The 22041-nt window shown below is 32.0% G+C and overlaps 3 protein-coding genes across 3 annotated transcripts; 1 reads left to right on the top strand and 2 right to left on the bottom strand.

Annotated features, from left to right (window-relative positions):
• Positions 1-1352: 1352 nt before the first annotated feature.
• LOC145759644 (delphilin-like) lies at positions 1353-6250 on the bottom strand. Its single transcript, XM_082573490.1, has 9 exons — positions 6110-6250; positions 5348-5469; positions 3486-3615; positions 3224-3418; positions 2985-3142; positions 2844-2922; positions 2631-2755; positions 1589-1674; positions 1353-1405 (listed from the first exon to the last, which is right to left on the bottom strand). Exons 1-9 carry the CDS (start codon positions 6248-6250, stop codon positions 1353-1355), a joined length of 1089 nt encoding a protein of 362 aa, XP_082429616.1.
• A 3115-nt stretch (positions 6251-9365) lies between these two features.
• On the top strand, positions 9366-18466 carry LOC145758955 (uncharacterized). Its single transcript, XM_082572654.1, has 3 exons — positions 9366-9571; positions 14916-16037; positions 16181-18466. Exons 2-3 carry the CDS (start codon positions 15174-15176, stop codon positions 17528-17530), a joined length of 2214 nt encoding a protein of 737 aa, XP_082428780.1. The 5' UTR covers positions 9366-9571; positions 14916-15173; the 3' UTR covers positions 17531-18466.
• On the bottom strand, positions 18422-21606 carry LOC145758956 (uncharacterized). Its single transcript, XM_082572655.1, has 5 exons — positions 21424-21606; positions 20801-20985; positions 20317-20440; positions 19239-19687; positions 18422-18975 (listed from the first exon to the last, which is right to left on the bottom strand). Exons 1-5 carry the CDS (start codon positions 21495-21497, stop codon positions 18773-18775), a joined length of 1035 nt encoding a protein of 344 aa, XP_082428781.1. The 5' UTR covers positions 21498-21606; the 3' UTR covers positions 18422-18772.
• Between the last annotated feature and the right edge of the window lie 435 nt (positions 21607-22041).

Raw genomic sequence — 22041 nt, 5'->3', positions numbered from 1 at the left:
TTAAAATTCTGTATTAATGTACTGTTAGTCATGCCTATAGCTAATCACAACCCGATTGCAAAAAATATTTTAGTGTGTTACTAACAATTTATACTAAAACACTTAACTTTTCCGAAAAAATAAAAAACGTCACTTTTTTTCAAAATTTTCGTGACGTTATTAAAGCACTTGACTTAACCTCAAAGTTAATTAAAATTACTGTTAATTACTACCTTCCATCTAACCGCTATGACTTTTCTATTCCCAGAAAAGCAAATCACGTAACTTTTGCTAAGATTTTTAAAGAGAAAATCTATTAAAACTAATGCCTTATTTAAAAACGTCTATCATGGTCTACGTGTCAACTAGCAGTTGGTGCTATAGTTCTTTCTGGTAAACGATCATTCTGATCTGCCCTGTCCTAAGCTAAAGCCAATCATAATTCTAATTTTTATGATAAACTTATACTTAAAATCTAGTTAAGGTCATGGGAAATAAAGTAACGAATGCAAAGGTGAATAAATATTAAGCTTAAATATCTGTAAGCAAATATTAAAAGCTTTGACATCAAGTAAAAAAAAAAACTTTTAAAAAATTCTAAATTTTTATCCAACTTGTTAGAATTTCGAGAACAAACTTTTCTCAATTGACAGCACAGGTGTTACAGTTATTGACGCATATATCACAAACCACCAATTTTTCTTTTGTCAAACATAAACGCAACAATTCCAAGAAATTCCTTGTGGAAAATATTTTGTTATTCGATCTAATGCGTGGTTTGTAAAGTTGACACCTAATTTCAACTTATGACACCAAATATGACCACAAAAATCCAAAAGTCATTCTAAAAAGTCATTCGTACTGGGATTTAAGGGTTTAACAAATACAATACAATGCTAGGCAAATATTTAGAAACTAAATTTAGTTTAGACGGTACAAGTTTTCTTAGTTTTTTAACAAATCTAAAACCTATTTTTTTAATTGAAATTTTTAATTTCAAGCTATTTAACTAAAATTATGCTAAAAACTTAGCTTCATTTTTGATTAAAAAATTGTTTTAAATACAACTATCATCACAAATTTTATGGTTTTGTTCGGCTAGTGCCTACACATTTCCTTTTCTGGTGTATACAATACAAAAAATATCATCGACGCTCGACGTTGATATATATAACGTCACATGTCGAAATATGATATTTTAAAAGAAAAGTATAACACCAAAAACAAAAATAAAGAATCTATTTAAAAACAACCTAAATTCAAAACCTTTTAATTTATTTAAATAAGAATTCACCAGTCCATATACAAGATCCTATTTTCACTAAAAAGTGCAGTTTATTACGGGTTTTAGCTAATGGGCTGTCAAATCTATTTTAGGTTCCACGGTTAATCACGCATAAAGAAATCGTGGGGGATGCTATCATATCTTAAGTACAATATATATATATCATAATAGTATCATCAATCAGCAATAAAAATGAGTTTAACCCTTTGCTGGCATATTAAGCAATTCAATTGGAATGCAACTTGGGTGGTAAATACGTGATAAACTTTAGACAAAATTTAACATGAATATACATAATTAAACTATATGTTATGTTCTTCTTACCTATATCAACTGCTTGTATTTCAATTGGTGCACACCCCCGCAATGTTAAACCAAAATTTCGCTTCCCTCGTTTTACGGTTATGGATCTAAAATCAAAAAGTAAAAATAAGTTTAAGAAAATAAAATATAGAAAAGAAATGTTTTAAATTAAAGGACACCTATTTGTAAATTGTTACAACCAGATTTTTTTATTAAGTAATGATTTAAAGAAACTTTTATTTTGTACAATCAATTTAAATCAAACTTAAACAATTCTTTTTAATATTTTAATTTTAAAAGAAAAGTGAATTGCTTTAACAATTGCATTGTCTAAAAATATATTGTGTGCTTTAACTTTGCAACTTAAACACAACCCCGTTTAACCCAACCCCGTCGCCTGTAATTTAATCAAGCGAAAATCCTAGAATTCCGGAAGTACAGACAGAAAGCGTCATACTTGATCTTTGGTGACGTATGTTTGCTCAAGCGCTCCATGCCTACGTCACCATATTTTTCACGTGACCATATATGTGAATACTGAAAACCTTGGTTTGTTTTTTAGAATAGATATCAAAGTTTTTGCAAAATAGACAATTTTTTGTCAATTAATATTTTAACAACAATTTAGGTTTGCCTTCAAAACAAAATCTTATACTTCCAACCATTTTGTCGCGACAAATAGTGGCAAAAATTTAAAAAATATTTCTCGATATGGGAGAATGAAATTTCAAGTGGCAAAATTTGTTGGCTGCCAAAAAAACTTATTTATATAGCATTGACATCACCAATATTTATATAGCATTGACATCATACATTCATAAATGGGTCGTTACGTAGCCAGTTTTATAAACAAACCTTGCAGATGTTTGTGTATATAATAATTTCGTATTCTATTAATTTTATCAAAGTGATAAGGGTTTAAAATTGGTAATATAATTTAATAAATTAAATAGTTAATTTAGAATGACTACACAGTACAACTTTTATAATCAAAATAATTATGTCCGAACGACTTTAACTTTAATAGAAATAATTTCGACATTGACAAAAATGTCCTACGAACCTAATTCTTGCCATGTATGAGTTAGCACCACCGTCATGCTGCAAAGAAACTGTACATTTTCCACTAGGTGGGACTACCAGTCCGTCACTCTCAAATGTGGAAAAATCAAGCGACGAACAACTAGTCTACAAGTAAAAAAGTACAAAATATATTTTAACCAATTACTATTCTAAACGTGTGATGTAGTAAATATGTATAAAATAAATTAAGTACCGAGCCTATGTCTTCCCGTTTCCAGTATTTTTGGAGGCTCATATCATATTGATCTTTGCAGTTTTGTGGTATAAAAAACCTAAACATAAAAGTTAAATTTATTTGTAAAAATAAAAAAGACATTAACTTGCTTTAAGTTACCTTAAACGTTCAACTAGCTGCTTCCCGTTTTCAATATTTCGAAAACTCCTACAAAGGGAAAACACGAAACGATCCGTGTCTTTCAATTTTGAATAAGCTTTGATTGCCGACACAACATTTTCTATTTCTAATGGATGATGCTGAAACGACTTTTTAACCTAGGAACATAACATAAAAGATTTAATAGTAGTGTATATTATTAAATCAAGTACTTGTAGAACATAAAAGTACTAATTTACCAGATCCAAGAATGACTTTGCTTTTAGTTTTCCATCCGTAGTTTTATTTCCTTTGGATTTTTTCTTTGGAGGAACTTTGGGTTTAATTTTATTAAACGAGGCGGGAACAACGCCCACTTGTGCCACTCCACCTCTTTTACACTCACCCAGAAGATGTCGTGCTTCATCAGCATTGGTAACACATTTTCCTTCAATCTATAAAGTTACAAAACATACATTGTTTGATTAATAATAAATTACCAAAGTTATTGTAAAACCATACCTTGATTAAAATATCGTTAATCTTTAGATTGGCGTTAGAAGCAGGACTTCTTTGTGTCACGTGACTTACCATAACTGGCAAGAAATCAGTCAGAGACAGTCCAAAAAGTTTGCTGTCAGATGAAGAAGACCTGTATACATAAATTTGACAATCAAATATTTAGCTCTGGCATCAGTTATTGTATAGGCGTAACGAAGATAAAAAAATGTCTGGAAAAGGTTCTGTAAAAACTGGTGTAAAGGAGAGTTGTTATCATAAATTTGCGACAAATATCCTATGTGAATTAGTGGTAAAACCGGCGACGTGTCTATACGCTCGTTCAAATGATTTGCTATTACAAGATCTTATTAAAGCCACTTTATAGTTCGATGTGTTGGCTTGTTCAAATGTTGTTAGGCAAGGCAATTTGTCACATCAACTTATTCTGTCATTTCAAAGATCAACTTATTTAAACTTTAATTTGTACCTAGGTTATATTTATAAGCGTGTGGTGCGTTGTATAAAAATGGGGTACTAATAAAACAAACAAGTATACATATGAATATATACAAAGGTGAGCACTAAACCGTTAACCCGCTAATCGTTGAATAACGAAGTTAACTTTTGCGTAATAATTTAACTTTGAAGTTAACTTTAAAAAGTATTATCGGACCTGTTAATTTTTGTTAAATTGTGCTTCCGTTAATATAAGTTCGTTATCTCAATTTTTTAAATCTAAGTTAATAAATGTTAGGAATTAACGCATTTTTACCGTATTACATTATCAAATATAATATGACACGTCCCCTTTAAACTAAAGTCATAGGACATTAGTATTAAATGTTGGGGGGGGACCCCACCGTTATTTGCACATTTGCTCTTACATCTTATAAAAAAATATCTTACTATTTGTGGTGCGTAATAATTTTGTGGATTAAATTTAAATTAGTCACCACAAACAAAAATTTTTTTTATGCGTAAAACATTTTATGGCACTTTCCGTTATTGAGATCATATGTGCGGGCTTGTTCTAATCATTTGTATCTTTTAACTTTCCTGTTTTCATTAACAGTCCTATCTACCAAATGGAAGGGGTATAAGTTATTTATCACTTTTTGTAATAAAACTTTATGCCCTATTTTGTTTTTCTAGATGAAAGCTGTTTTTGCTGGACAAGTGGAAAGAGGTCCCTCTGTGGGGGGATGTCTCTTTTCACTTACGGGATGGAAGAATCAGAATCAAGGTAAGATGGGAAAGGGTAGGTTAGAGGGTTAAGGGGTCGAAAGAGGGAAGAGGACAAGGTAGGCTGGGTGTGGTAAGAGGGAAGAGGTAGGCTGGGTAGGCTGGGTAGGGTAAGGGGAAAAGATAGGCGGGATTAAGAGGATAAGGTAGGCGGCGTCAAGGGGATAGGGTAGGCCGGAAGGAGTGAGAAAGTGACGTCACGCGGAAATGACGTCACAATCCCTGTGTGCCACATTTTTATTGCCAGTTTTTGATAACTGCTATGACGCTTGAAAACTTTTTTGTAAAATATTTTTCTTTCATTCAAAAGTTTAACTAAACTACGATTTGTTGCGAAAGGACTGTTTAATTTAAATGTTAACTTTAACGGTTTTCAATAACTTTAGTTACATTCTATTTAATTTCACTAATTAAAGTTAACGAAGTTAATGTATTGTGTAACGAATCACTATTTAACGAAGTTACTTTTTCGGTTAAATGTGCCCACCTATGAATATATAATGATACTAGGAAATTTGGACAAAAAACCATATACATACAAGGCAATTTTATTGTATGTCTCTTATATGTAACTTAATCGCAACACCATTTCTAACATAAAGGGTGCGGTAAGCTATCTTTCAAAAGAAATATATACTTACGCCATTAGGGTAACCTCCTTTATCCTTGAAACCACTCCCAAACTTGGAGGCGGTGATTTAGATCTTTCAACAAAGTCAATGATCTTTTCAGCTGGCCAGTTCGCCACATCAACGTCGTTCACCTGAATAAAAATATTATAACTCAACGTAACTAAAAAAATTAAATAATTTGTGAACTTATGGTAGAGATTTTAAAATATCTTCAAGATGTTTTATTCATGATTTCATTTTAGAGGCAAGCGGTTATAAGGAAGTGTTTTTCCAAAACAAAACATTAGCAAATTTTTTATATAAACATCTAGCCTTTGTAACATAAAATGCAAAAAAATTAAAAGCTACATCCAGAATAACCTGAATAAAACAGGTTTGATTAATGATCATAAACCATTTCTCCTATGTATGAAAATGACTTTTATTATATAGGGCGTCAATTGTAATGTCTGAATCAATTTAAAGTATTTTATATATACCACTTATTGAGGTTTGCATTAACTAAAGTAATAAAAAGACAATTTTGATCAAATGTGAATAAGATTGCTCATAATATAATAACAATGCACCTGGAGGTGAGAGTTATTTAGCATAAAAATTATTGTCACTGCAATTTTTGTAACCCAATTTAAATCTTAACAAATAAGTATATTACTTAACACATGCGAAATATAACCGGATTTTACAATTTCAACCAACGTTTTTACACCTACATTTTTAAATATCCAGTTTATATACAAAAATTAAGAATATATATGTTAAAATCTTTACTTGTAATATTTGATCCCCCGGTTTTAGACCTGATTCCTCGGCTACACTATTCTTCTTTACATCAACGATAAAAGAAGGTCCTTCCCCGAATATACTGAAACCAAGTCCTTCAGGCCAATAACGTTTCCTAGTTATCGACATAATTCTTCCACAGATTATTAGAAAAACTATAAAATTGTATTTGTAACTCCTATAATCTAAAAAATTGTTAAAATTTGGTAAAGATTTAAACAGGTATTTGTTAAAATGTGAAGTTAAACTCACTTAACGATCGTTTTTATGGATTTTTTAACCTACCCCGGCCCAGCGTTCATGATAAATTACTCTGTAGTATGTTATAGTCGAAGAAAAGGTATTTCTATAGTAAAACATGCAGGTATAAGGCAATCTTAAGATGCTGAATTATTTATTAACTAAGCCTATGATCCAATAAAACTTACGCAGTGCACCACGTGACCTCCTCATGCAAATATACGGTGCAATGACGTAAACGCGAAATTTAAAAATGTCAATCAATAAAAACGCAAATTTCGTGTCGCAAACGGTCAAGGTTAACATTAAGTCGATCAAAGGCCAGCGGCTTAAATTGATTGGGTCAGTATACGTAAACTATTGTGCCACGTAAAATTGTAAACAACCTTAACGGTATGTCAATTATAAGCAAACGGGAAGGCCAATGGGCGTGCCGCGCTTTGCTTTACTTAAATGTTAAACTTTAATTTTATTATTGTGATATTTCTGACCACTATGTTATCCAAGTGTACTAACTTTGAACTTGATTTTACTGCTTAAAAAGTTTATTTCAATAGTTATAAAACGCTTACTAAAGATACTGAATCTCCATAGCTTAAGCCTTAAATGTACACTTAACTAAAACACACTACGTTTAATAAAAAACGACGTTTTTTTAATCAACGCTTTGAATTTTTATTTTGTTTTTTTCCTGAGCATGCCTTAACATGGCGCAAGAAACGCAATAATGTACGAATGGGAAAATACATGAAAAATGCATGAGGCATATTCGGTTGGACAACGTTTTTCGTTAATAATTAAGAAGGGTTTATAAATTTAATCTGTATTTCTAGTAAAATACTCGAATTATCAACTCCATAAAAATAAATATTATTTTAAAAACGTTTCGGATATAATTTTTAAAAGTGTATGTTATGCATATATTATGTTTCGGAATTTTCACAAACCATTTAAAGTTCATTGGTATCAAGTAACACTATAATCCATATACAGATATCATAATAATATATAAAATATCATGTTAGTTGAAACAAATATTAAATCCCGCTTGTTTAAAGTTAACAAATTGTAAGATTATCATTTAAAAACTACCCTTAAACCACTGTTAAATGTTTGTTGATCAAAATTGTAAACAATTGCTTGTGAATATTCTTTTTAAACAGTTAGTAGGGAAATTAATACATACACTTCTAAAATTGAGTCATTAAGCTATTTGTTTAACGCAATTTTAACCAAACAATATTCATCACCTTTGATCCAAACAATATAACATACTTAAAATCTTTATGTAAACATTAATACTTTTGGCATGTTTTAAATCATTAAAAGGATTTTGTCATTTTTTCCCGTCGCATTGTTGTAATATTAATTGTATATCGTATTTATTATTTACTTTTATCAATGCGCGAAAAACCAAAATAAATAAAAAAATATACATCAAAAAGCAAAATTATTTGGTAAAAGTAGAGGTGCCAGTGTATATCCAGCTTAAAAATATTTTGTGATTATGTGAGTAAGTTAAACTTCACAACTATATGTCGGATTGTCTGCAAAATTAATGGATTAACAAAACTACCGAATTAATCCGTTCTTGTATAGACAAACATAAACATACATATTTTTAAGATATAATTAAAATGTAATTTCAACTTAATTATAAGCCATGCAGTATAAGCCACGTTTTATTGAAATAAAATTACTAACCATACGTCCGAGTTATATTATATAAAAACTAGTTTGATTAACGTTACATTTAACGAACATGTACATTTGTTTTAATCTATTACTTTAGCTTGTTATTAATTAAATATCATTTTATTTTAACTTTAACATCCCAGAGTAATTTTTGTTAAAGTAAGTTTTAGTTTTTGTTAGAAATAATATTTTGATCCTTTTAAAATCAGAAACTGCAAGGTAAGGAGAATTATAAAAATATTTTTTTTAATTATGTTTATTATATTTTGTATGTACTTGTTTTTAAATAGAATACATCTGTTCTTACAAAACAAGTTAACCAATTTGTTGTAAGTGGAATTTAAGTTAAATTATTCGCAATTAAAAAGGCTAAAAAAAACTTAAGAAGCCCACAACTTAAAATTAAATGACTAACAACTTATTATCGCTCATAACGATATTCTTACATGTAACCGCAGTAGTTAAATTGTTATTTATAAACAGTAACAACTTTAATTCCTTATTTGGGTTAAATTACGTTTAATTTAGCCTATTATTTTAAGGCTAGATATATCGCCTACGCTTTTTGATGGATATTATTTTAGGCTATAAAGGTGTGGCAATATTAAATGTCTATATGGGTGAAATCTGACCAAGTAATTTGAACCAAATTTTGAAAATATTTTACATGACCATCATCATGAATTGTTTATGCGTAGATCATTGTAAGATGGCTAAAAATTTTTAAGTAAAAGAAAAATTAACTTAACTAAATGCTCTTGTTTAAAATTTATGTAAACTTGAGTTAATTCGGATTAATTTTCATGATCATTAAAACTTAAGACCCCACCCAAAATGGTCTCTTTATTCGAATTTATTATATAATCGAAATGACGTCAAAAATATTAAAAGCAGCTAAAAATATTTAATTATTTTTTTTCCGTGCGTATTCGAACATCTGTATGCTATATAAATTACTTACGTATAAAAAATCAAAAATATTTGTACAATTAATTTAAATATTACTATATTCGTAATTTTGCAAAAATAATTCATAATTTTTGAATATTATTTTAAAGAAGCCTTTACATATTTGGTATATCACAAAGTTGGGCAAAAGATCCTAATCACCTCGTGTAGTTGCTTCTCCAAACATGCCCTCCAGTCGGCTCAAAAATACAATACTAAACTCTTTGTTAACTATATTCACAGGAGAATAAAAGAGACTAAAAAAGAGCAAAGTGAGATAAAGAGAGCAAAAAAAGGAAAAGTGTGAAAAAATCGCAACGGTGCGACGTGGTCGCAAAAAAATTGCGCAGTTCGCTTACAGCTCAAAGCGTTTCACAGCTCCTCGAAATTTTCGGCCTTTTCTTATGTCCTGGAGGATTTAGGATAGCTCCGACCGATTTCGAAGAAGAAGGAAGAACGTTTTGTGAAGAGGAAAGAGCTCAGAATAAGGAGCATTAAGCAAAGTTGTTTACTTCGATTGCACCAAACGTTGAAACAAACGTAGAGTTCCTTATTTCTAGTTTTTAGGTAAGTAAATATTTTTATTTTATTTGCAAAAATACCAAAAAATGGTTATTTTCGATTTTTTTAGAATTGCATATTTAGAGAAATTATATATATATATTTAAAAAACGCTAACTTAAAACTAAATGCTATGGTTGACATTTAAATTGCGCCAAGCCTAACATGTTAAATGTTACGTGGGATCCACTATCGTGGCCTAATCGGATAGAGGTGATGACTTACCGGTGTACACAATAACAAAACCCGTGTGAAATAAGACGGATAATTGATCATCCAGAAGCCAGGTTATAGCATATTTAACTCATTTCGCGATGCGTCGATTTAACCTGGAGTAATATCACACCCATAATTTCATATCAAAAGCATAACTTATAAAAATTACGAAACTAGATACAGACGGCGCATTTTTCAGCGCGGAAGTGCGTAGGCAAAATTGGTAACAATTTCAATATATTCGTCAAGTTATGTATATAATTAGTATAATTGTTTTATACGTTCTAACAGGTGTAGGGTAGGGAGTTTCAATTAACACATTTAAACGGAAATACTGATTTAAAATTAACTTAAAAAATATGTTTCTCCAATAATTTTAATTTTTAAAATTTAAATTTGCAAATATTCAGGTTAAAAATCTTACGTAAGAGATTTTCGCAGTGTTTTATTATTTTTGATGTATTTTAAACGAAAATCGTGATGACTAATTTATGTTTAAAAATAGTGACAGACAACGAATTGAGATTATTAAATCAAGTTTAAAATTCGTGTGTTATACATCTTAAATTGCCTTCGAATACAAAGCAATACGTTTGAAAATTTTCGCTTTGAAAATAAATCGTTAAATGTCGAAATTCAACATAAAAAGTAAGCGAATGCGTCTTAGAACAAAAATGATGCCTCGCCTATTAATTAACCGGTAAGTTTGAAGTATCTGAAGTGGTGGTACGTGTTTTATAAACAATTAAATCGCCTTGTTGTTCACACGATGTGTACATGTTTAGATTTATTCGATATTAATTGGCTTTTATATCAAAGTGTTAATTGTGTTATTATGCAATTAGAGTGTAACATGGCGTTTAATGTAATTTTTTGGTAATTACGTCATACAAAAAATTTAGCATAGAAAATTATGCAATTAGAGTGTAACATAGTAATTTTTTGGTAATTACGTCATACAAAAAATTTAGCATAGAAAATTATGTAAGATACATGGTCTACAACAGTTCTTCTTTGATTAATATTAAACGGTATATGCCACGTTTTAAATTATATCAATTTCTATGACGTTTGTTTAATTTAAATAGTGTGGCTTTAAACACTAAGCCAGGTCATACTTCTACATTTGGTATAATATATGACGCAGTCTACTTTTTAATTGCTTAAACAAGTATTGCTTTGCCCCGCAGTATATGCCGTGGTGTTAACCGGTTTATTAAAAACGGATTGCTTAAAGGGCTTTAAAAAGACTAGAATAAGCGCTTATTACAAAGCATTATAACATACATTAACAACACTTTAATGCGAACTGTTATTAGTTGCAATATCGCCGGGTAAAATAGACATAATCTCTTTTAATTGCCACGTTATACTGTCAATATGTACATTTGAAAATATGTAATTTTATTGCGAAATATTTGTAAAAAATAATTTAATCTTTATTTTATTATGTTAAATTGCTAATTATCTTGGTATAAAAATGGCTAATTATCTTAACAATTGACGTCAATATTAAAAAGCTGTTTTTATATTTTGTTTTATAACAAAAATATAAACAAATATTAAAGTTATTAAATTGAGAAATTCGTCGAAAATTTGGCTAAAAATCATGAAACGATTTCGCTCGAATAATTTTTATTCGTGAACGCTCGAGCCAACCACGAGTTTAGCTAAGGGGTCACGTGACTCGTTAGTGTGTAACATGTTTAACCGGTTGAACCAGCGCTAAAAGAGTCACAAAAAAAGTTTCGCAGGCTTACTGGTTTCGGACAGAAGCGCGTGTTTTATTAAAAGAGGAACTATTTCACTTCGGTTCAAATTCAAGGAAAACTTTTGTTTTTATTTATTTTTTTATAAATGTTTGACGTTTGGTGACATCACGTGCCGACCAATTATTTATTTAATTTGTTCTTCAATGTGTCACGTGACTAAAAACAATAATAAACACACCTAATTTTGTTTAAACAACAAAAAACTAATTTTTTTACGCAAATTTTCAATTTTTTTGGGAAGTAAAAATTTACGAAAAAAATACGATTTTGCAAATATAAGTTGATAAAATATTTTATTACGTATTTTCCGCTACTAAATTTAAATATAGTTAGCGATCACGCCGGGTATCATGCGTTGCCCACGCTTTTATTGCGTGATAATGACTTTCAGGCCCAATAAGCAGAGTACAAGAATTGTTCTTCTGTGATTGGCTGAAAACGCTAAAGCGTGGCTAATACTGGGAAATCAACCAATGGCATTACAAGAATTGTAATTTGTTAATATTAATAAGAATAACGTGATAAATATAAGTTTAACAAGTTTAATTAAAAAGTATAAAAAGAAACAAGCTAATTACAGATTAAATTGTTAAGCGTAACAATTATTAAAAATGACTCATTTTAAATTTAGGTCCTTAAAATTTTTTTAAAACAAAATAAAAATTTTTTAACGTCGAATCGGGCAATTTTGCGACATAAAGTTGTTGTGTGGTTTAACATTTCGCAATTCTTTTTAAATATTAATCGTTAGGTGGCGCTAAAATTCCAACCATTATTTGTACTTGCGCGTTTATTTTGCAATAATAAATACACTTAAAAGCGTAAACTAAACTATAAAATACATTTAAACGTATATTGATAAAGAGATTTGTTTAAAACATCTTTCCACAAGAAAAAATGTTAATTAAGCATATCGTTAATAATTATATTACTTGTCCAATTTCGGCAAAGCTTTGTCAATATGATATTTACGCAAGTGATCAAGGCATTTACAATAGTTTGCGTCAACGCGACAAATTTTTCTTTGATATTGTAACTTAACTACTCGTTAACTCAAAGTAGGTTTAAAGTTCATGGACTTATTTTAAAGGTTTAAAGGACTTTAAATAGTTTTCGAAACTAAGACTTGAAAGGTCGTAAATTTCACCTTAATAAGACCAAAGCTCTAGCTCTTGGTGTTAAGTTTTAACATTAATCCTCGAAGTTAAAAATTTCGAAGAAAGTTCAGAAATTGAAAATAAGATAATTTCACGGATAAGATAATATATGTGTGGTATTATGTAACGAAAGTTTTTTTTTTCTAATTTCAACCCGCTCTTTTAATTATTGTTTAGTGCAAGAAATGAAAACCACACGTAAAAATACAGGCGCAGTGACTAAACAAAAATAGTTTTATCCGATTAAGCCTTTTGTTTTTCGAGACACGGCAATAAATAAAATACCGCAGAAAGGCCTCTAAGCGACACTGTTCTTGCTATTAGGTTTTATCTATTACTTTATCACGGGATTGCGGTATTTTTCGGACAATCCGAAATTTTCGCATATTCAGAAAAAATTAGATTTACGTGCTGTTAAAAGTAATTAAATTCTTGTGATAACATCATTGCTTTAATTAGTTTAAGATTTCGAAATTAAAGAAACAATAAAAACCCTTATACGCTTAATGCTTTAAAAAACCGAAATTACTGACGTAATGGTACAAGTTTAAAGCAAATTACAACAAATATGAGGTAATTATTTCGGAAACGTCCTAATCTAAAGCAACCGGTTCAAAGTTGTAACAAATCATTTTATTTTGATAATTGCGTCATTTTGAGTATCGGAGGACCCTTAATGTCAAATTAACTTGTTTAGTTAAGGTAATAATAACGTAACGACCCCGACGTGTTTGTAAATAAATTAGACCCGAAATCGACAATTAGCGAACAATATCGTTCATAAAACATGCGTTTATACGGTACAGAATGACATTTCGGCACGACGGTAATAAACAAACCAACCAACTAATTGATTATCGATGCGTCACTGTAAGAAATTAAATTAAACTGGTATGCGAATTTGCCACGACCCACCACGTTTATATTGGTACCCCAATAGGAATTCCTTACGGTTCAAAATAAGCAAAACGTCAGTTAACTTTCGTGGGATTTTGAAATAACAAATTTGCTGGTCACTTATATGATCATCGCTCCCGTTCGCATTCTAATATGTTTATTGCGCGAAGAGTTCGTAGGTTTTGCGCGCGTTAATGAATTTTTGCCGATCGCCGATATCCGACTATAAGAGCCTCGGGGAAAGATACGTAACAAATACAACCTCGTGACGTCACTTGTCTAGTTCGAAGTCATCGGCGAACGCGACGCTGTCCGTCTTCATTCATGAGAAAGGGTCAGGCAGGAGGGCGAAAAATTCTGAGTCATTTAATTTTTATGGAATACAGAAATAACCGAACAAAAATAAATAGATTAATATAGGTGTTTAGTGCGTCAATCGTAATATCACAAAAGACTTATATCATGCGTCTATTTTTTACATATTTAATTTATTTTAGTCGAGGTAGGACCGAGGTCGGCTTGATGGTTTAGTATGAGGAGCATTTCGACAGTTTAAAAAAAAAATTGCAGTTAAGAAATAGATTAACTTGTAGTTAATATAGTAATAAATTCTTGACTTTAAATTAATTAAATTATCTTTTTTAATTTGTAAGATGTTGAATTTCTATTGCTGTTGTAATAAATGCGTTTAAAATCAGATTTTAGTGATATAGATTAGTTTATTTTACTGCTGCAACTATGCTTCCGCAACATTTTGTTAATTAAAAGTGTGAATAGAATAATAATAACAGTATTACAAGAAACAAAGTTAAAATGTCGGTTTAAAATTTATGGGTGTTCGAGTCAGTGGGTAATTGCCGTACGATAATAAACAACAACTGTTGGCCGGCACTGTATCGTGTTTCCGCATGGAATATGCTTATTGTGTGCATTACACCTTTGCGGTATATAGCCAGGGGCGAATTTTTAGCAAAGCAACCGGTTGTATGTCACAACATTGCAAAGTAGGGCAACGTTTTGAGTGGTATTTAAAAAAGATCAGTTTGTTTTTTGCGATTATCCCGGTTTAGGGGGCGTTTAAGTAGTTTAAATCTCGTGGAAAAGTTTACATTTAATTTGATGCGGTTTGGTCGAATTATATTTAAACAAAAATACAATTATCATTTTTTGATTTTAGCCGGATTTTTTTTAAATGACGCTAATGTGTTTAGTTAGGAGTTAACGGTAAAGTCAGTTACTATGTTGTTAATATTTAAATTTACTTTACAAAATCAAGTTTAAATTAACAAATTTTATTTTGTTTTGCAGGTGTAGCCTTGGTGTATATTTAAAATTCTGTCACGTGATTGGTGCGGCCGAAAGGAGTACCGAGGATTAAACACGACGACAGTCTAAAACTCGATGCAAAATTCGAGTCAGCTGCTTACATTATTGGCAAATTATACTCAACTACTAACGTAACCCGTCCCAAGTTGCAATAAATAGCGACATCGCTAACTTTCAACGACATTCTGTACTATATTTTAAGGCTATCAGGATATTTTTAAGATCCAAGAAGCCGTGACCATGAAAAAAGCGGTCAAATCTTTTCTAGGCGTGAAAAAACGCAAGAATAACTATGCTATTGATAACCGAGACGCACCGGTTAATTATAATACAAATCTCAAGAAAAGTAGAAGCAAATACGGAAGCATGAACTTTTTAAACGAACCCGAACCTCGCAGAGAACGACAAAAACTTGCCCCGAAACGTAGTCATTCTTTTACCGGAGTAAGGACGTCTTCATTGCCGCAAAGCACACGCGAACGAGTCGAGGAATGGAACCGTAATGCGACGCTTGAGTTTGACGATACACCAAGCTGGGCAAACGAGGAATTCTTATCTGACCCGGAAACGAATGAACATGTGTCAAGAAGAACTCAGTCCTTACATCATAGAAAGCACAGCATGCGAAATTCAAACTCGATAGACAGACGAGCTAACCGGTATCCCTCCAAACGCGAACTTGCGCAGTGGAAATACGATTATGAGGAACAAAAATCACACCAACAGCAAACCAGTCGTCGCCAATCTTTCAGAGATTCAGGAGCGTTTGATTTGTACGTAAATGACAGAGTAAACTCGCCAGTTATGCCAGACGACAGTACATTAATGGGCCGAACTGTATCGAAATCCAGCACCATACCTCAGCGCAAACAACCTTCGAGATTAGGTAGCAGGAGTTTAACAAGGCTATCGTCATCTGCTACTTCCCAACCACGAGGGAGAACTGTGAGTCATGCCTCACAAGCAAGCGACAAATTATTTTCCTGTATGAACGCATTAGAACGACTAACTCTTAAGCTGGAAAATGCTGATCAAATCTCAACCGAAGTCGAACAATTTCGGGAAGCTTCCAAAAAGATAGCATCGATCGATGCAGCACCCAAGGTTAGTTTTTTAATTATTTTAGTGTTTTTAAATTTTAAGTGTTATAAATCGTTCATAAATCACTTTTTGTTAGATAATTAAAATAAATTTACGATTTAAATATGTAACAACTATAAGTAAACACCAAACTTTCAAATTTGCAGGAAGAGCCGTTCTACTCCGAGCCAGCTGCTGGCGGCAAATGCAACTGGGAAATCGGCAACGAACGAATTCCACGACACAACAGCGTAATAACCGAAGAAGATTTCAGAGGAGGGCGCCACAAAAGCGAGGATAACTCGAGCACGGATAGCGGAGTTAACATAAACGAATACGAGAACAAAGGCCCGACTAATAACCCGCCATCTAGGCCAAGAAAAAACCAACGTTATCCTGAACTGGATTACAAAAACCCACAGAGATACCAACAAGAACAAAAGTTTCAAGTACAACAGAAGTATCAACAAGAACAACAGCAACCACAGACATGGTATCCACACCCAAATCGATATCCACAACATTTGCAGCAACAACGTCACCTAAGATCAGATAGCATGAGTAGTGGATATTCCAGTGGTAGTGGAGGCAATCCAACGCCACCTCTGCAGCAGCATTACGCGCAACATAATAGCCAACTTGCTATGAACAACTCACCAGCAATGCAAAATGATCCTAGATACGCAATGCAGGGATACCAAAGTCAGGGTTATGATTATAATCAAGGATACGATCCAAATTACGGCAACGATGGAGGCTACGTTGAAGAAGATCCCTACGGTCATGGAACATATGGCGGATACGCAAGTTCTAGTATATACGATGAAGATATACACCAGCAAAACGGCTGGTTTTATTTGCCTACGGCGCACCAGCAAGCTTACCCACAAGCCGCAGCGCAGCAACAGTATCAGCAACAACAGTATCCGCCACAGCACCAATCCTACGCTCACAACCAGTATCCTTACACTCAAACTACACGCTACCCCTACGGTGACCAATCAGCACAAATGTGGACTGGTGAAAAATACGGAGGTTTGTCGGATTCCTTTCATGATCCTGCATCTGGAATTACCCCCTTAGCAGCAGCTATTTCGTCACAGTGTGCAGACCAAACTGACTTAGAGTCGGAAATATCAAGTGTCGACTGGAAAAAATACGGTTCTTTCCGATCTAAAAACGGGGAAAGGACATTTATGAATGCAAATGACATCGCAGCTAGCAGACGTAAGACAGTTCGTTTTAACCAGACTGTTAAGCAGCGAGTAATGGAGAACGAAGAAAGCGAGATGGAGGATTCAACATCTGTTATAAAAGGATGCACGGGTGAAGAAGTGTACGATTCACCAAAGTCCGCTCACCAACCTAGCACAACAGCGTGCCAGCACTCGCTAAGCGAACATCCTATTTATGAATTCCCATCCGGTCATATAGAGAGTTCTTGCATGTGCTCGGACTGTATTTTGGCACGTAGCAGCAGCCAAGTAAAACCAGCGAGTAGTTACGTTTATTACTAACACTCGCTCTTGGGATAAATTGTTTTTAAATTTAAAAAGTGATGTCTCTTTGCTTCAATATACCAACCGAATATTCTTTATTTTTTCTATTCTAGTTTGTACAAATTTTTTTTAATTTTTTAAATCTATATTTAAATAGCAAACCCATATATTTATGTATATATACGTGAGTAGTACTCTATTTGTTTCAAAAAAATTTCCTTTTCAGGAGAAATTTAATATTTTAAGATTTAAATGGTAGGTTGCTTAGTAAAAACATAAAACTTTAGCAAAAAAAATCCCATGTTTATTGCCTTTTCATAATTTTTTATAACTCTTTCAACCCCGAAGGCATGTTATTGTTACTGTAAAAACATTTTGAATTAAAGCAAAATTTTTCTATGCAGATACTATATTCTGTGTTTCACTCAATAATTCGTGCAAACTTTATTTCGTTAAGGCATTAAGCAGTAACCTGTAAATAACGAAATATTTACAGGATTATAGGTCTTGCCATGGCGTTATCACTGGCTGCTTATATATAGCGAATTATCAAATGCAATTCATTTTTGCGCGTATTTACTATTATTGGTTGGTGAATATATGCATCTTCTATCATCATTGCATCTTAACGAGTTATGCTTTTTATCTTACTTGTCCTGTTATCATTCTATTCATATCTCCAACAAATATACGTTTTTGTACATGTTTGTTTGTCTGATTGTTTGTTTATTTTAACGTGTCTGCACTTTTGTACATTTGTTTTTTCGTTTGTTTGCACTTATTATTATAAAGTGTCTCTCGTGTTTATTGTTTGTGTACTCTGGGTTTTATTTCCCACGGTTTGGAATAGATAAAATCAAAAGTTTTCGTATTTTCATTTTCCACAATCATTCAAAATACATTTTTCCATGTTTTTAATAAAATAATTTATAAGGAAATAAATAATATCGGTTGGTAAAAGATTGTGTTTTATATCAAGTCTATTTTTAATAGCAAAAGTCTAAAATCATTACCATATATAGCAACAAACACCATTTAAGTTTAGCATTAACATTATTAATTAAGTCAGTAATTCAGCTTTATATCTACACATAAAGTATTGACAAAAGTAAGGGGTAATTACTTGTATTAGCCTTTACCTCTAATCCCTTAAAGTATATAAGCCTATAGCTAAATATTATGCTGTTCATATGTATTAATAGTATATTACTTTAAACTTGTATCTAAAACTACAAACAAAATAACATGAAATCTATAATTTTACAAAACATATTTGTAATTGTCTCCATCACTAACATCCATTTTGTTGTTCCATCGATAAGGAACAGATGCCCCTAACCGATCCAGGATCACTAGATTCATCTTCTTCTGATCCTCTCTTGGATTCCAGTCCTTGGCTTGAAGCTCAACGTGAGCAAGAGGATCGACCATAAACTTAGTTGTGTTGGTTTTCATAGGAGATGCTAAGATAGTTTGGTTCAATAATATGATTTCTCAAGATAGGTTTTAGTGAATACCTCTAATTTTAAGCATGCCAAAGTTTGTTTTCGTTAAAATAAAAAATGTTAGGAGTTTAGTATATGCAAACACTAATACGAAAACTTTTGACTAATACGAAAACTTTTTAATATTTTGGAAGTGGAAATTCACGCAAAAAGTGGTAAAAATTGCGTTAAAAACATTAGAAACCACACAAACACTAACACACTCAAGCGATAAGACATACTTGCTTCAATCGGCTTGATAACCTTGACTCTTCTTATATCATTTTCATCGCGCGTTGGCACTTCCCCTTTTAAGTACATCCCTGTTTTCGTGCCCGCTGTGGTTAGCACAGTTTGGTCAGTAGCCATAGATGACTTTATAGCTGAAATATGAGCTTGGGTTGCCACTTGTCCCATTTTCTTATGAACTTGCCGTTTCCGCTTTCGAGCGGCTTTCTCTCGAGCCTCAATAATCTCTTGCTGTCGAGAGTGTTTGAGCTGCTTGTACGCGTGCGGTGCCAACTGTTGTTGTACATTGGCATGTGGTTTTGGTGTCGGATGCAAAGCTGGGAGATTAGGGGAAAGATGAGTGGAGAACTTTGTGGATTTAAGCCTGTCGCCAGCGGGAAAAGAAGGTTGTTTTGACGGGAGAGGTTTATAGGGATTTACAACCGTGCTGGTCATAGCTGGACTGCAATAAATAACATTTTACGTGATTTGCACAAACAAGTTTATAAACCTGGAGGTTTAAACTGGTGATATACTGCAGCATGTTCCCACGCAAAAGCAGCATATTCCCACGCAAAACAAAGGATTAAAATACCATAGTTAGCAATGCTAAAAAAACACCGATTAACTGCATATTTGATCAACACATATAGGTTAACACCATTTCATAAATTAATCTGGTGCTATTCATGGCAGTGGAAATGCCATAAGTTTATATAAACAAACTATATTCTCCACAATGATACCACGTTTAATTATAAGTTAATTAAAACAAGATCTTTTACCGATGATGCGCGTTCAACTATAAAACAATATTATACAATCGTACGACAAAGTTTAATGAATTAATTTCTTCCTTGTTTGGTTTAATTTCCCTATTTTATTTTATTTGATTTACGTCAGTGTTAGTTAAGAATTTACCAACATCAACACAACAACGTTAAACATCCAATTAGCTTTATTATTAATTGTTAATTTCCTAATTAGTACGTTTTAAGTTAATTATTCATTCATTAGAAGCCGGCAAAATATTTTAACTCGCTGATTATGTAAAAAGAATAAACAAATATTGAATTAATAAAGTAAAAATACTTTTCTATTTCGTGTCGTTTGACGACTGAATTCCAATCACGTGGTCGATTTCGAATCCACGTTATAGAAGAAGTGACGTCAGCTCCAGTCAGTTGGTCGACGATGATAACGTTTGACGGCGGATCTAGAACAAACAAACGTGCTAAGAATGTCACAAGGAAAACGTGATTTGTAAGTTTGTATGTTTTGTTTATGTAGAATTATGTTTGCGTATTGTTAACAAGTTGAAAACGGATATCGTCAGTCAATTATAATATCCAACAATGATTTAATATTTTAGTAATGTTAGTAATGTTGGTAACTGTTCAGAAGCAATGTTGTTAAATGTTTTGGAAGCTTTTTAGTTTCGCTATGTTGCGTAGTGACATATTTCAAAAAAAGGACAATAAATCGTAAATTGTTAACATCTTACTCACAAGATAAAAAGATTAACAAGTTATTTTGGCCACAATGTAAATAGTTTAACGAAATTGATGTTCCGTACCTACGATGGCTTGTCCCTTGTGCTGCAAAAAATGAATATCATATGAAGGTGGAACAGGGATTTTTTTTGAAGAAGGCTTTTTACTTTTACTCTCCTCAGCAGCATCAAGTGGCCGCAATTCACTTACCTTTTCAAGTTTCTTTTTTAGGCCAGGAATATCTTCAGGCAATTTTTTAACAGAAAACCTAAATTTTACAAACAAAGTTTTATACCGCTATCCAATACACAACTTCTACTTGCATACGTTGATTAGTTTTAAATTTTGACATATGTTCATCTATCACTATGGTATTATAGTTATCTTTTTAAAAAGATCTAAACTTTTTACATTTACCAATTAAATGACACATGTTAATATTAAAGTAATATAAAGTTGTCTTACATAGCAATATGTTACTTGTAAAGCAATAGTAAACAACAATATTTAGCTATAAACAAAACAGATGCTTGAATGTTGAAAGTATCAACGTAGAGTCTAGCATCGCCCAACAACAAATTCAATAAAGAAACAAAAATCCGTCAATTAAAAATATATATTTTACTAGTTTTGTGTAAGATACATTGCAACAAACAATAAAAGTAGGCGGTAGGCTCGCGACATTACCAAATCTTATTACACTAACCTTTTTGGCCCATGGTCAATATACATAAAGTATGTTCCAAATGGAGTAGGCTGATACTTGTGTAGCGGGTACATTTGAGACGATATATAAACACAAACCTATACTTTGTTTACGTTTTTTAATCTTTTAAACTGAATTATAAGCCTGGTAGATCTGTTCTATCTGTTTTCTCTATAAACAACCTTTTTGTCTCTTGGTCAAATGGTAACAAAGGTATGGAGTGCATTGAAAGCATACCAACGTAGTAATGTGAGAAGTGATTGATATGGTTGTGAAAAGAACAACTAAAGAAGAATAAAACCTTAAGGGGCAAAATTTTAGGGTAGTTAATAAACTGCAAAACGAATTGCAATTTTAAACTTAAAAACTTTACTAAACAAAGTAAATTAAAAGCTCTTACAAAACTTACAGATAACCCTCGAATTAGCAAAGTTTTGAGTAAATTTAGGTATTTTTTACCTCACGGTTTTAATAAGTTGGTCCAAACAAACACCACAGCGTCTCCAAGTATCAAGTTATTCAATCTTTGTCGATAGAATATGCCACAATCAGATAGGAACGTGTCATTGCATTGTATGTCGCGACCCTTGCCACAATACAATACACAAAGTGATTCAG

The sequence above is a fragment of the Corella eumyota genome, chromosome 7 (genome assembly GCF_963082875.1).
Source record: "Corella eumyota chromosome 7, kaCorEumy4.1, whole genome shotgun sequence".
NCBI classification, from domain to species: domain Eukaryota; kingdom Metazoa; phylum Chordata; class Ascidiacea; order Phlebobranchia; family Corellidae; genus Corella; species Corella eumyota.
This window is presented reverse-complemented; position numbering and strand designations above follow the sequence as displayed.